Consider the following 15564-nt stretch of genomic DNA (forward strand, 5'->3'; position numbering starts at 1 on the left):
GAAACTGGGTAATATTACATAAATTCAATGCTAACCGATAATTTTATCTTTTAATGCAAACTTCCCGTTCTAATACAACCAAAAAACACGCATAAACATGTGTATGATACATGTATGTTTTTAAAAAGGTACATTGTAGCGATCTTTGGGTCGCTTATGATATTGACAGGGAACCAGTTTATGAACCAGATAAAGCAGCTGGCAATGAATATTCATAAATATCGGGGCGTGCTATGCATATGACCTATAAAGTCTTGTTACTAGCCTCAGTGCCTGAATCGGAAACTGGGTAATGTTCAAATCTAACTGATCATTTCATGTAAACTTCCCGTTCTCATTCAAGCAAGAAACACACATAGAACACACGTGTATGATATTTAAGAGGTACATTTTTACCTCGTATGAATCCAGAACTATAATGCTGTGGCGGTGAATACGGCGAAGATCTGCTGGATTATGTGACGTATAACTACACATTAATGCAAATCATATGGGAATATTAAATACAGAAATTAGTCGCTAACAATATTAGCGACTTAAAAACAGGCGAACTGTCACGTTCGGGCCTGACGAGTATTGATACTAGTATTGACGTAAAGGCTACAATATTATTAACCGATCAACAATCGATCAATAAAAATATACTGACGAAAGAGCAGCACTGTGTTTTATTCAGACATATACCAAGGACTTAATATGTACACGCTAAAAGTCTATCCATTTGTCTACATCAGAAACAGAATTCACCCTCTTTTCGCTTTTGGTTGGAAATCTCATTACTAATTTATAAGTCCCCGGTGTCACGGACTATTTTTAGCACTGCCTTATTATAAAAGGGGAATATCATTTAATGAGGGCTCACTGCTAAGATGAGTAGTCAAAGTTAGTCAGTGTTTTACATCTTCTAAAAAAAGCCTCGAGACACAAGACATTTAGATGAGTTGCCTCTTGCTCATTAATTCCTTCTTTAAACTTTTAACAACTTTCTTCTGGATGGTTGATTCACAATTTCTTGGGTATTTTTTTATACTTGAGTAATCAAATGAATAATTAATTTCCAATCTGTTGATTATTAGTATATTTTGTTGATATTAGGTCAATACAAATTAAAAATTAAAAGGTGTTTCGTCATAAAGGAGTGGACACAGACTGACCACTAGAGCCCTCCGGACAATATACATACAATATAGAGGTGATCACCAACTAGCGTAAGATACATTTAAGGACATCTTCTATTGTCGTTGTTCATCCGAGCGTGACTTCTTCAGGTTATACCTAGCATCATAATGTATGTGACACACCAAAGTGAACATTCTTTCGATTTCGGACTAGCCTTCCGTTGGTAACGTGGAATTTTAAAGTGATTTTAGCCCCTAAAATAACATTTATGTGAAGAAAAGTGCTATAATTTTATCACCATGGGAAGAAGCTCTTGTGGGACTTTAAGTTTGGTCCTCGCAATATGTCTCGGGCCTATAGTTATTGCATTGCTCGCTGTTTCTTTTGCCACGGACTACTGGATTGAGTTTACAGTGGATCGTAATAAACTTGGAAGTTTTAAATCAGACGCATCTAAAGCCAGATATACGTTTACAAGACACAGGGGGATTTTCCGGGAATGTTATCCCGGAAATAACACGGAACGTAAGCATTTTCTTACTTGTCACGATTTCCACCATTTTAACACTTACATCTATATCTATTGGTTTATTGCAGTGTTTTTGTTTAGAAATTTTTAATACAATGTTTATAAAGATGGTACATGTATAACTGTCCATGAAATGACTTTCGGACTTTGATGTACATATATGTAGACTTCGTAATGCTACCATGTATGGAGCAACTCCAGAAATCCGGAGAAACCCCACCGTTTGGGTTATACCCCTAATATGGTGCTTTTACCCATTATAGTTATAAACACGTTTTTAGAATGTAAAACATTGTTGAAAAAATGGAATATTTGTGTTAATTCTAGCACCTTTAGTAAAGGAGTTGTACTCTATTTCATTTTAAAAATTCATATTTACCCAACTAGTGATCACAATGTATTCATGTCTGCAACTTTTTTCATAAAGGATGCTTCAAGTAGAATAAGTATAGTATATACCCATTTAACGAGGAATTCACATTCTCTAAACTTTCCAAAGATATTACGGGTAACAAAACACCAAATAAGAAATAGCATCCGAAATTGGGAGGGTCATAATTTCAGGGACTTGTTCCTAATCTCGTTTTTATAATAATGTGCTATTGTGTATCAGAGTTTCTGTATATGCTAACCCCGTTGTTCAACACAACCATCAATTGGATGCTATAAATTACAAACGTATACCCTGCACGTATACATGTACCCATTAGCTCTTGAAAGTGATGCAAGCCAAATTTGTTGCAGCCAAAACTCGGACAATCAAGTTAAAAGACAACTGATGTAGACATCATTTCTTTTCAAGTAAACATGTCGTCTATAAGCAGAATAACCCCAAATTCATTCAAATACTACAAACGAACTAAAACTTCACATAATTCGAGATTAGTAAAACTTGGTGACATTTCGATCATCTGAATCGTTGACCTACAAAAGAAAAAAACATTGACATGAAATAGACAATTTGATATCCACGATATTACGATATGATACCCCCAAACATAATTTACAACTTGACATTACATTCATCCTCATTAATGGAGCACGACTAACTGTTCCACAATATAATGAAACTATAGTTATGACCTACAGTTTATAAAAATATAGTGAAACCTGCTTAATCTGCACACATCGTGTCATTATCTTCTACAGTGAAATTTGTTTAAACCAAAACCTGCAAAATCGGAAAACCTATCTAAATCAGACGTTTTTTAAAGTACTTTATATCAGTTTGAATGTATTTTGAATCTTAAGTAAACCATTATAAATAGGGTTTCGGCTGATAGGTTCCATCGTAACAGTTACTATCCATTTTTAAAAGAATAGAAAGGGATCGATTGCAATGAACAGGATTCTATACTCTATACTGTATTCTCTATTCTATACTCTACGAATACGATTGGATACATTTAAGCGCATAACTGAAGTGATAATTGGTATTTCTTTGAGAATTTGAACACATTATTGTGTGGACACATTTACATGTGCTAATGAAAATAAAAGCAACATGGCGTCATCATAATCCATGTATGATTCCGGGGTAAAATTGGGTTGCCGAAGTTACAAATTTCCCCCCATTGAAACCTATGGAAAAAAATTGTAACTTCGGTGGGGGTGGGGGGGGGGGTCCACTCTGGCTCTCCAAATCCATGTGATACCTCATATTTTAAGTCATGACGTAAACAAAATGGACGCTAGTTTACACAAGTGTTCTGTAAAATGTTCATGTACATGATGAATCGTTACTAATTAAGCTTACAAATATTTCTTAAATTTAATTTGTCAACATCAGTCATTTTGACAGACCAAAACTTGTCCAAAGGGTGAAACAATTATTCAAAACGTCTATTTTTCAAGATCATTCTTGTTTTGTTTTTTTGTTTTGGCTTTGTTTTAGAATAATTCATCATGTATACATATTCTCATTAACAATTTGTAGAAATGTGTTTTGTTAAAGAAAACTTGCTCAGTGTTAGCAGCTGCAATATAATATGCATGCATATGGTTCAAGTTAGTAGCCTGACTGTCGCATCCCATCTCTCCGATATGCAATGCTAAATAAGCAACTTACATGTAGGTCGATAAAAACAAAGACGGAGTAACGAACAAAAGGAGAACAAAATACGAAATCAATATGAAAATCGAAAGGAAGTATAACGAAAATCAAGCAACATGGCCTCCGAAAAAACTTTTTTTTTTGAAACAGGGGTTTGGAACAGATGCACTGGTTTAGTTTTTAGCAATTTTAATGCCCAATTAGAAGAAATGAGATTGGACACAAGTAAGTGTAACGATGGACTATGTTAGTTTTTGGAAGGTCTCCACTAAGAAATGAAATGCACTGCCATGACAAGCTTCCCCCGTTTGCCTTGTATTGGTATCAAACTTATCGTCGTAAGGAGGTAGACCCAGGGTAAGGGTCACAACTCTTAAAAATCATTGGAACGTTTGTATTCAGCATTTTACATCAATCTCATGTAAGCATCAAAGTAACTTGGACTGATTTCATTCTGTTTCAAATAAAAGCTTGAAAGACTTTAGTGAAATTTAATATGATACAAACATACATGTATCACTGATTTCATGAGTTATGTCCCTTACCCCAGATCTACCTCCTTAAGGCATTTAAGTGGCTATCTGTATCTTTGTTCTAATGTGTTTTTTTTTAATTGATATCATTGATGTCTAATTCGATTTCAGCGTATAGTTTACTTTTCTTCAAATTGGCACGACAGCCAGACACGTTTTGTTTGCTTCTTAATAACTTCATAATAAATCAAAAACCCACTGAAAATGGGCTATGCAAAAATATCGTGATTTTCATATTTTATACAAGTTGGGTAATTTCCTCTTTGGCGGTGTTCCTTGCATGTAACACAAAACAGATATAACAATCATCTATACAGCTAAGCAGCTTAGTTTCGAATACAAGCGGATTTAAAAGAACACAATTCCTCTTAAGGATCGTGCAACCGCAGGGCATGTAAGTTATTCACGCACATTTTTAACACAAAAAAATCTTTCTAAAAGACAAAGTTTTCAACGCCGAAAGTACCATTGAAAGTTTTATTCAGTAGATATTTACTGCTAAAATATAGTTAAAAGTCTAGTACAAAAATGGTCGGGAAAAATTCCCGTCAAAATCTGTACAGCATGTTAGCTGTTATACATAGTAATATTTTGTATCCCTGGCTGCTGCAGAATGGCGCACCATCTGAAATAATTTGATATCTCACTTGCCTCCTGTTTAAGTCGCAGCGTAACACTAAACACCGGGTGGAGACAAGTTTTAATTAGATTTATAAAAAAACATCATGACGACTTCGGACTGGAAATCAAACCCTCTGCATGGTACTTATACAGATTCATACTGTAGACTACAACTTTAGGTGAAAGAAAGAAATAATGTAAAATACAACGTCAGTGTAAAACTATCATCATTAAGGCAGCCATGCTTAAACTATCTATTATTGTGTAGATTATACCGTTATAGATGTAATTCGATTTTAATGGAAGAAAATACATTTTGATCTATTCTGTTATTTTGATGTCGTGTTTAATAATACTATTATTCTATTTATTATATCATTTATATATGCTTGGCTGCAAAGGACATGTAGGATGGGGAGTTTTTACAATTATAAGCAGTTGCATCTCCGTCTTTTTTGATATTCATACTTGGCAAAACACGTCGCTACGTTTCTAAATTGTTAACTTAAAATAACGTTCCTTTGATGTGGCAATAATAACATATACATGTCAGTTGTGGGTTCAAGAAAAGATGTTCCTGGTCTTATTAAGACCTCCTAAAATTGGAGAAAATATTTTTGGATGCATGAAATCTCCCCACTCCAACAAAAAAAAAACAAATCTTTGCTAAGCGTTTATATATGTTTTAGCCACTCTGAAAGCCTCGTACGTGGCCGGTATTCAAAAGAATAGGCCTGCAGCAGTGCTAACCTTGTAAAGGCGACTAAATAATGCTAAGAACCCAGGCCGGGGGCTAGGGTGCTCTGCCAACAGAGCAACTGAGTTGTCTGCCCCAGGTGGTGGAATGGGATTACCCTTGCATGTTACATGCTGGGGTCGTCAGGCCATAATACGGAAATACTGACCGCAAATCATAGTGGTGCAACGTGTTAGGAAAGACGCCACGTTCCTCGCACGTAAAAGAACCCTTCTGTTGTACTCTATCGGAGTAGGAACCATTGGGCTTCTCCACAAGGGGTTATATTGCCCGACCCTATACCCACCTCTCCCTATTTCTAGTGTCAATCAAAATTTGTCGACCCCATCATCCTTGTGTCCCATCCCATATTTCATTTCTTCATCATTTCATGTTCATTTTGTCATCTATTTCATGTTCATCGCCTGAATATAGCTGAAATATTGCTGCTTGGGCATTATACCCCAAAAAATAAACAAATCAACCAAATCTAAAATCTTGCATCTATCTTTTTGGTGAAAATAAACTTATATGTCTTAATTTGTTGCTAAATTTCTGCCAGTACAAGACAATATATTTTGTATAGATTCGTATTTAAAAATGTCTGCTATTGTTTCAACCGTATGTGTTATATTGGTCATTTCCCCTTGTGGGTCCATAATCGGAAAGATGATTTTTTTTACTTGTTGCAGTATTGCGGTAACACTGTGTTGCCTTTCTGTGACATTACAGAACACCGAGTCTATCTTGCTTTACTTCAGCCACTGCATCTACAATAATGTTAAATTTATGTAAATATGTTTATATGGGACTCCTAAAAATACAATAGGGACAAAAATCGATTACAGTCTACTTTATCTCTTTTTTCGTTTAATTGGTTTAATTCTGGAATAAACAAAAATAAACACTTTGAATGCACTTATTGTATTTAAGCATTAAGTTGATTTAGTTATCTCCCCTGGTTACATCAACTTATTAAAGGTTAATAATTTATTCATCCCATTCTATATAACCTTGGGCAATAGAAAAAAACATGTATACATAAACTTACATGTACCTTGTATGATTAACCATACAGAAAACATTAAACCGTCATAAACACAGTCAGCATAACGCGTGTCATGTATGTCAAAATTCATTTTTTACTGAACAAGCTATTTGTATGTAACCTAATTAAATTTTAATGTAATTACTAAATTAAAACAACACAGGAGCTATGTTTTATGTTAGAAACTTAGTGTATTATAACATAGAGGGGTGTGTTCAGTCAAAACTTGTGCGAAAATTAAAATTTAAGTGTCAGTCCCTGTAAGAATCAAGCAGTGGGTGAAACATGGTATGAAGAAACCGTCATTTTGATAGTGTAATTTGACTATTTGCATTATCAGAATCAAGGAAATAAGACAAGATTTTCCACATCATGCTAGACAATTTAGTTACAATTTTATTGAAATGCACTGAAAATGAACATTTCAAGGGAAGATAACTCTGTCAAAAACCTCATTTTTCTAAGATTCTGTTGAAAAATTTCTGTGCAAAGCCAGTGATGCAGAGATCAAGTAACTGTCTTTTCAAATAGAGAAAGTATCTTCACGTGGTATTACATTGTCAGATCGGTGGGGTTTTGACATGCATGTTTCCAGTTTTTCTCATTTTGCCCAATTCTTACAAACACTTACACTTAAATGTTCATTTAGATGTGATGTTATGCACGATCTTTCATTTACAGTTTTGTTTGATTTTTCATTTGTTTTATGGATGTTATGTTTAACGTATCCTGTCCATTCAGTTTTTGCGTTTAGCACAAAAAGCAAATTTTTGTGGCACATTTAGAATGTCATAGATTTCAATTTAAGGACTGTGTATAAGTATTTGTACATGGATACCTGAATTTTTTGTCTGACCCTGTCGAGATGTAACTTTAAAAAAGCTACAAATATAAAAAAAAAACCAATTAATTATACACAGTCAAGAAATGGGTAACTACATGCACATGCACAAAGTCAACGCGTGTTAAACTAATCCAGTGGCGGGTCTAGAGAGGGGTTCCAGATAAAGGGGGCTTCCTGGAAATTATTTGCTCATTTTTGCACAAATTTTACACGAAATTAAGTTATTTTCTAACGAAAAGGGAGTTTCCGACCCTCAGATCCGCCACTCAATTAACCCCACAAAAAAAATAAAAACCTGTCAAATCGAGACTGTTGATAAACATGTACAACCAAAACTAATTGTTGTTTAATTAATTATTGTTTACCATTATAATATGATTTTAGGCTATGCGTATGATGGACGAAGCTCAATGTCGTATTTTAGACAAAGCAGTGCCTCCGCACTGGAGCAATCGTCTACTTCTGTATCGACAAATTTCTCCATTTCTATCAGAATATTTTTCAGTCATTCATAGTTATGGTCTTACATTCCCCTATATAGGACATCGCTGACGTTCCGTCTATATATTACATCTGTTTAACTTTAAATCTTACAAAATAATACTGGCTTAGATTTGTGTATGAATTAGTACAACAAAATCAACTGTGTATTGCTTCTCATGTGCCAATCTAATTGTTCTATGTTATCCATTGCTCATTTATGTCCAATTTTTGCACAAAATTAACAAAATCTGAATATAAGCGGGTGGGGGTCCAATCATTGGAACTTCATTTTCTGGGTCCGCCACTGCTTCCCTGGTCATCAGGTCTCGTCAAACATCAGATGAATTGTTATCCTACTGAATTGTTGATCTTGATTTCGGTATTATCATGGGCACTCTAGAGTTAAATGCCATGCTTGATGTGGTCGCATGTCCTGTAAAAATTAAGATCCTTTCTCTTTTTTCTTCAGCGCCGACTTTGTTTTTAATACAAACAAAAAATGTAAGTGTAATAGTAGATCCTGCCTTTTTAATTTTTTTTCTTATGGCATGGCCTGCCTGGCTTTTTATTTCTTGAAAATTTCAATCCTATCTTTTCATTTAAAATTTTTTCCTTACCCCCTCCCTATAAAAGTCAAATGGAGTTTCCCCTTGGTGATTCAGGTCACTAACGACGTCATTGATTTTTATTTTACAGTGGTGTTCCAGACCGCTGATGACGTCATTGATTACAACTGTTTTCATATTTCTTACCGATTTCCAGACTCAAATGTAGACTATTCAGCTGAATATCTCACTAGAATTCGTAAGTATTCTAAAAGTTACAATTATGTTTAAAAGGAGGTAGATCTAGAGCCTATCAAGCTTTCATTTGAAACCGAATGAAATCAGTCCAAGTTATTTTGATGCTTACTTGAGATTGATGTAAAATGCTGAATACTAACGTTCCAATGATGTGTAAGAGTTGTGTCCCTTACCTTAGGTCTACTTCCTTTAAGTAGACTTCGTCATCACTAAAGTGGTTTCCTCCTACGTGGCTTAAGTTCTACATGAATATACATTCTACAAATGGTCATCAATTTTGCATGTCGTAAGTTTAAAGCAATAATCATTTTTCAACGTTTCAAAGTACAAATTAATATTACTTGGAATATTGTAAAATTACTTTTTCTGCGTGAGTTCTGAGACCGCTTTACGAATTGTGAAGATAAAAAGTACTGAGTATTCAGTCGCAGCAATTTATAGAAAAATAGAAAAAAACAGTTGACAAACAATGTTTCATTCCGTACTTCCACCGTATTGTCGAGATTTAGCGGTTGCTTTGGAAACAAATCTGCCCGATTCGCCGATTCGTTCTGACAAATAAGATGAAATAGCTATATATATATGTGGCTACCTCAATTTGCTATTTTACAAATCACAGTAACTGTAACTCTATAATTTTTTTTTTGTATTTCAGATTTAATGAGATGTCACATGGCGTTTTATATTTTGGCAATTATATTTTTCCTCACTGCTTACGTATTTGGTGCAGTCGTATGTTGCTGGCGACGGTCTAAGTGGGCATATTGTGCAGGCTTTTGTGCATATTTTGCCGGTAATATACCGTATGTTAACGTTGGGGTATAGTTCTGTGCTAAATTGGTCTCCAATTTGCGTTATACTAGTTACGTGTATACTATTGTTATTATCATGAAAATTTTGAATCGTTTTTTGATCAGGTTTTATTTTTTACATGGCCATAGTATCGTATGTTTGAAAGTATTTACACGGCAATGAAAACGCATGTCAATTTTGTTTGAGTTATATGTTATAATAAACAATTAAGGGACTGTCTATGTAGTAACCAAGCAGTTCAAATGAAATGTGTGACATATCATGGTAAATTTTATCTAATAATTAGATTTTTCTAATTATGTCTGATACTTACAAGTACAATTACTTTTCCTAAAATTGTCAGAGAATTTAGGAAGACTCAGAGGTCCAAATTTGTGTAAGTCCGGGGTCTTCTTTTCCTCAAGTGTACCATTTACTCCATGTTTTAAACAGGTCACGGACCTTCTAATCTCAAAAGTAAGTTTGAACCTCTGAAAGACATACGTTGTTTTTTAAAAAAAATCTCCTAAAATCTTGTATTTACTAAAAATTATAAAATGGTTATCAAATTAGCCATTTTATTTTGTACATTGTAGTAATGAATCTTTTTCCGATTTTCACGATCGTTTATTTTTCAGCATTTTGCACAGCTGCTGCTATTGCTTTTTTCCATGGTGCTGAGTATTTAGAAAGAAATAAAGTCCGAGACACTCCCAACTACTACATGAATTGGGACTCAGTAAGTGTTGTTTAGAAGTATACAAAGAAACTCTCTTAAAGTAATCTGGAACATTTTTAAGATTGATTGATTGATTGATTGATTGTTGGGGTTTAACGTCCGATTTTTAGGAGTGAATTATTTTGTTACGATCTAGAGGTGTTTGGCTTACAAGGTTAAAAAATTTGATGTGACTTCAAAATATGTCGGGCTTGGACAAGTTTCTAATTTGTTCTGGGTTCGCTTTAGACAGGTTACATACACTTTCTTGTCTCGACTACAAGCAACATGCGCATGCAAAGTAGCAATTTTAATCAGTAAAAACTATTGTTTTCTGTATGGAGTTTTTCAATCAAATCAAAATTAGACCTATCAAATTGTTACATTCAGTCACTGCGTGTAGGATCTAACAACACCTTATTCTACTTTCTGTTCGGATGACCTTTCCAGAATCCCCGGATTTTTCCTTTGAAATAATGCTTTCAAAATCATAAAAGATGGAATTTGATTGGATGATCAGAAAGGGCATCAGAACGGAAAGTAAAATGGGGTTTTGTTAGATCCTACACGCAGTGACTGAATGGAACAACTGATAGGTCTAATTACAATTAGATCGGAAGTTTTTTTTGCATTATCCATGTAAATACATGTATACATGTAATCGAAATCGAAGAGAATTATTTTATCATAAGATACAAGCGTACGTTTGTACATTGTACATTGTTCTTTAGACGTACAGTGAAATTTGTACTACCAAAACCTGAACAAACCAGAAACCTGATTAAACCAGACATCATCTGAATGTCCAATCATGTCAGGTTAAATACAGTTTGAACCTGTGTAAACCAAACACACCCTTGACCGAATGAATTTAAAAAAAGTTCGGTTGAGAAAAGTTTCACTTTAGTTGAAATGTAGTGTGATTATTAAAAATCATGATCCAATTTTCATGGCGCACTTACGTACACTTGTAGTTTTTGATTGCCAATTACTATACGAAATTTTTATTATTAATAGTTTTAAAGTAAAATGTACAGTCAAAAATTAATCTATATCTTTTAGGGAATGCAGATTCGGAAAAAAAAAACACATGAAACTAGGACACGGAAGGCCAAAAATTTGCTTCGGGTCTTAATTCCATTTTCATTGATAGCCTTTGCTTGACCTTTACATATCTGTTAGACCAAGAATGAAAGCTATAAAAATCGTCTCTTTGTTGCGCATTTGTCTGTATATTCAAGTTAATAGACGTACATTGTATTAGATTATTTATGAGATTATGATCTTTGTTATTCTTCCAGTGAGAGGGTAGGTTTTGTCGGACGCGTAGCTGCCGTTAGGCAAAAAGCTTTTACCTGCACTTAATTTTGCCAATATTTTTTTTTTTTGAGATGAAATACATTCAGCAGAGGCATAAATGATGCTCTAAAACGCTATCTCCGCGGAGCTTCGTGGGGGGGGGTTAATTTTGCCTACACTTCAATTTGGCCTCAGCTACGCGCCTGTTTGTAAAGGGACAGATGAAAGAACTTGTATTAATAGTTCATCTTGTGTAAAAACAGCTTGGATATTTGTGTGTTTTTTTTACTTTTAACAGTTTTATTTTAATTTTAGTCGCTGAAGACCGCAACTTCGAGGACTTACCGATGGTCATATATTGTTGGCTGGGTAGCCATGGGAGTGGCTGCTCTCGCTGCCACTCTTTATGCTGTGGCCGGATGTTACATTGGCGCAGAACGGTATGAAGATAAAGAATATTTGGAGAAAAGGCGTGGTCGCGAGTATGGGTATCCTGCATATGACAATAGAGCTTATCCAATGGAACTTGGATACCCAGATCCTTACGCATATCCTCCCCCGATGCGTAGTCCCTATTCAGGACCTCCATATTATCCGGGGCCATATGTTTATGACTTAGATACAAGACAGCCTCTTCCTGCCATAGGATACGGTGAAAATTCGCCTTATTGGACATGGAGTGGTTAAAGATATTAGTGTTTAAAGAGAGATAACTCTATTTTAAAATTACTAGATTGCTCTAGAGCTTGTATTGGAATGTGTATTGTAAGATTGTTATTGAGCTTTTTTAGAACGGTCAATAAGGCATGTCATTGGTTTATAAAGGCAAATATCGACCTTTAGAAGGTCAAAGGGTCACGAGGACTCGATCAGGTTATACATGTACATTAACAGTACGAGTAAAATTGAAAGTGGATGAAACTATGCCGATATATGATTGATTCCGCACTATTTTTGAAGTAAGAAATAGTCTAGTCTTATTTTGACATGTTTCCCATCGAACTTACGCATTTTTTAAAATCTAGTACTAGTCTTAATATCTTTGGTTTAATTTTACAAATGATTTATGTTATTTTACTTATACCGGTACTTTTCCCTGTGCATCTTTGATATGTATTATTTCAAGATACGATCATGTTTGTGAAGTGTATTCAGTAAATAAAAGCAATGTATGATTTAACACTATCAGACACTTTCCTTTTGTGTGACAGTTTAGAAACAAACTTTAATTTACTACCACTTTGACTCCCGTTTAGAAATCTTTAATGTATACATATTTTTTTTTTCATACAAGTCGGTCCCCAATGTAAACCAATTATTTCTATATTAATTATAACAGCATATTAGTACATTAACTGCATGATTATGTTACTATTTTGCAATGTTAATTAAGTACATACATGTATGTACTGACTTACATTTAAACAAAACAAAATAAAATTAAACGAAAAATATTGTCTTTAAATTTTATAGTCTGTTTAAAACAAATATGCCGGTATGAATATTGTAATGGCAACGATCATTCAGGGGCGGATCCAGAAATTAAAAAAAAAATGATTTAAGGCTATATCATTTGTTAATTTTTCCCAAATTTTGCATATATCAATAAAGTTTTCAAACAAAACAGTGATATCCAACTCTAGAAACTTCCTCGCCTGGATCCGCCCCTGCATGCATGATCATTTCACACATGAATTAGACTTAACCAAGGTTCGACCCAACCTAGACAGGGACGGATCAAAAATTTCAAATTGGAGTATTCAAAGAATTCAAGGCCGAGCGAAACAAGCCAAGACAATTTTGGCGGGTAGAATTTGTGTAAAATCAAAATTTCATGCAAAAAATGTTTCCACATTTTTTTGGGGGAGTAAGCCTGGCACGCCTGGTAGAGGAAAACAGACACGTGTCCTCGTATCTTCAACATCCAAATTTATGGCAAAAATTTTTAAATATCGGTCAACGAACTGACAAATCTGAAATTATGGACCCTTAATACATGCAAGTATCACAATCTTAAAAACAAACTACAAACGGCATGTCTTAACCAGTGATTCAAATGCCCCAAAAACTAGATTCCGAATGACGTATATTGGACCTGAACAAACAAGATAACAATGGTTACCATAAATTAAGTAAATATCAAAAGATGTTTTTTTTTTGTTAAGAAAGGTGTCCATTCTTCGTGTCTATGGACGACTAACCTTTTTAAAATGTTACCAAAATGTCACAATATCGCAAACAACAACGTGTATACTATTATACCCTTTTCCAGCTCAAGCATTCTAAGTGGACATATGAATTATAAATAATAATTATTGATTGTAAAGTTCAATTGTTAATGCGAGCATGTAGCAAATTTTCAAAACCACCAAAACCTGAACACTTCGAACCTGAACAAATCGATTGAATATATCTTCTCAAAACTGGATTTATACTGTCAAAAAATAGATTTTGTTTAGACAACCTCCTTAACCAGTACGTACTAAAAGCATACATTGTTTATATACAAATGTTCAAATCAATTTTTGTACAAAATAAATATTAAACCTTATAATCCTGTAATTGACGAACATAAACATAAAAAGCAGGATTCGAATGTGGAGATTGCTGAAATGCGAAAACTGAGTTCGGATGATAAGGTAACTACATTTTAAAAGATACGTGGCATGCTGCATCAGCGATGAATACAGTGACTCTCGAATTAATATACAAAACTTCAGTCACACGGAGGTTACAAAATCTCATTTTCCTTTCCGGAATTTCCGATGTAGAACGTACTGAAATCCGAAGATCAATGTGCATTTTATCGTTTACTCCGCTGCATTACAATGCAAGCTCTTCTATTTTATGCTTTTCTTGATATTTTCATCATGTAGAACTAGATATTTGTCATTTTTTATCGGTATGTTTCCTAGAATAGATGTTTAATTCTTTTAATTCTGAACTCAACACGGTGCTTATGCCGAATCTCCAAGCATTTGAATGGTAGACGAGGACCCATTCTCATGAAACCACGGAGTCAAGTGACGAGACTTGCATATAACCTAAATTTGTTCCTGCATATTCACGTTAAACAGAATTAGTGCAATGATCGGCGATGAACTAAATATAGTTGGAATAAAATAGGTTCCAGCGCGATATTCAATGAACTTAGAACATATTTAATATGTATATCCAAACGGAGAATATATACATGTATATTGTCCAGTTCGTATTCTAGAAAGTTTATTTGCAACTATTTTTTTGTAAATATCCAATCCTAGATCATATTATATTTAAGTGCGGTCTTCATGGTACGCAATACATGTAGCTATAACATTCCTTTGCATTCAACATATTTGACAACATGTTTGATTGATCAAGACTCAAGAGCCACGATAAAAATGTACTGAGGAGTGCTTTCCTTTTCTCATATAAATGCATAACGGCGTTTATGAAAATTTCCGTTGTTCAGTGGTTTATAAATGTGCTTGAAGAGGAAAACGTTCGATTCTTTTATTTCTTAATTAATTTTACTTTTAAACTTTTTCAAGTCATACTAGCGAACATAAGAGTAAATATTCGAAGTCCTTTGCTGTGAGAATGAAAATTCTTGAACTATAACATCGATATTATTGAATGCATTCTATTTTACCATCCTTAAGAAAAAAGTTTTAATAGTTTTAATCGGATATTCTGCTTGGGATCTCCTGATCCTTCTTAAGTTACTTTTTCTTTATTATATAATGACACAATTTTCGGTCAAAATATTCAGGGTTAGTCGGTAAACCTATAATTTTATTGTAAACTTACCCACACGTGATACACTTTATTGACTTTTTACACCGAAAACAACCGTTAATTGATCTATATTTATTTTTCATCAGGTAGAATGAAACGTCATCGATCGCCTTTCTCAGCTTCGGACAATCAGAACAACGGCCGTCGGGTAGAAAAGTCCTTTCTAATAACACATATACCATCCTACACACAATGTGAACATTAGG

General features: G+C 34.2%; 1 protein-coding gene and 1 long non-coding RNA gene across 2 annotated transcripts; one reads left to right on the forward strand and one right to left on the reverse strand.

Annotated features, from left to right (window-relative positions):
• The first annotated feature begins 1238 nt into the window (after positions 1–1238).
• Positions 1239–13035, forward strand: LOC148619904 (uncharacterized). Its single transcript, XM_088580310.1, has 5 exons — positions 1239–1644; positions 8663–8770; positions 9425–9562; positions 10200–10300; positions 11894–13035. Exons 1-5 carry the CDS (start codon positions 1419–1421, stop codon positions 12263–12265), a joined length of 945 nt encoding a protein of 314 aa, XP_088436436.1. The 5' UTR covers positions 1239–1418; the 3' UTR covers positions 12266–13035.
• Positions 6083–15511, reverse strand: LOC148619905 (uncharacterized). The gene is made up of 3 exons (XR_015921669.1): positions 15371–15511; positions 9896–10052; positions 6083–9010 (listed from the first exon to the last, which is right to left on the reverse strand). It is a non-coding gene; the product is annotated as an uncharacterized LOC148619905 (long non-coding RNA).
• Between the last annotated feature and the right edge of the window lie 53 nt (positions 15512–15564).

Source organism: Perna viridis, chromosome 4 (genome assembly GCF_037379345.1).
Source record: "Perna viridis isolate PV_CMFRI_1.1 ecotype Kerala chromosome 4, ASM3737934v1, whole genome shotgun sequence".
NCBI lineage: Eukaryota > Metazoa > Mollusca > Bivalvia > Mytilida > Mytilidae > Perna > Perna viridis.

Coding starts and splice junctions, on each gene's coding strand:
- LOC148619904 (XM_088580310.1), top strand. CDS start 1,419: ATGGGAAGAAGCTCTTGTGGGACTTTAAGTTTGGTCCTCGCAATATGT. Junction 1,645..8,662: donor TCCCGGAAATAACACGGAAC/GTAAGCATTTTC, acceptor TTTATTTTACAG/TGGTGTTCCAGACCGCTGAT. Junction 8,771..9,424: donor TGAATATCTCACTAGAATTC/GTAAGTATTCTA, acceptor TTTGTATTTCAG/ATTTAATGAGATGTCACATG.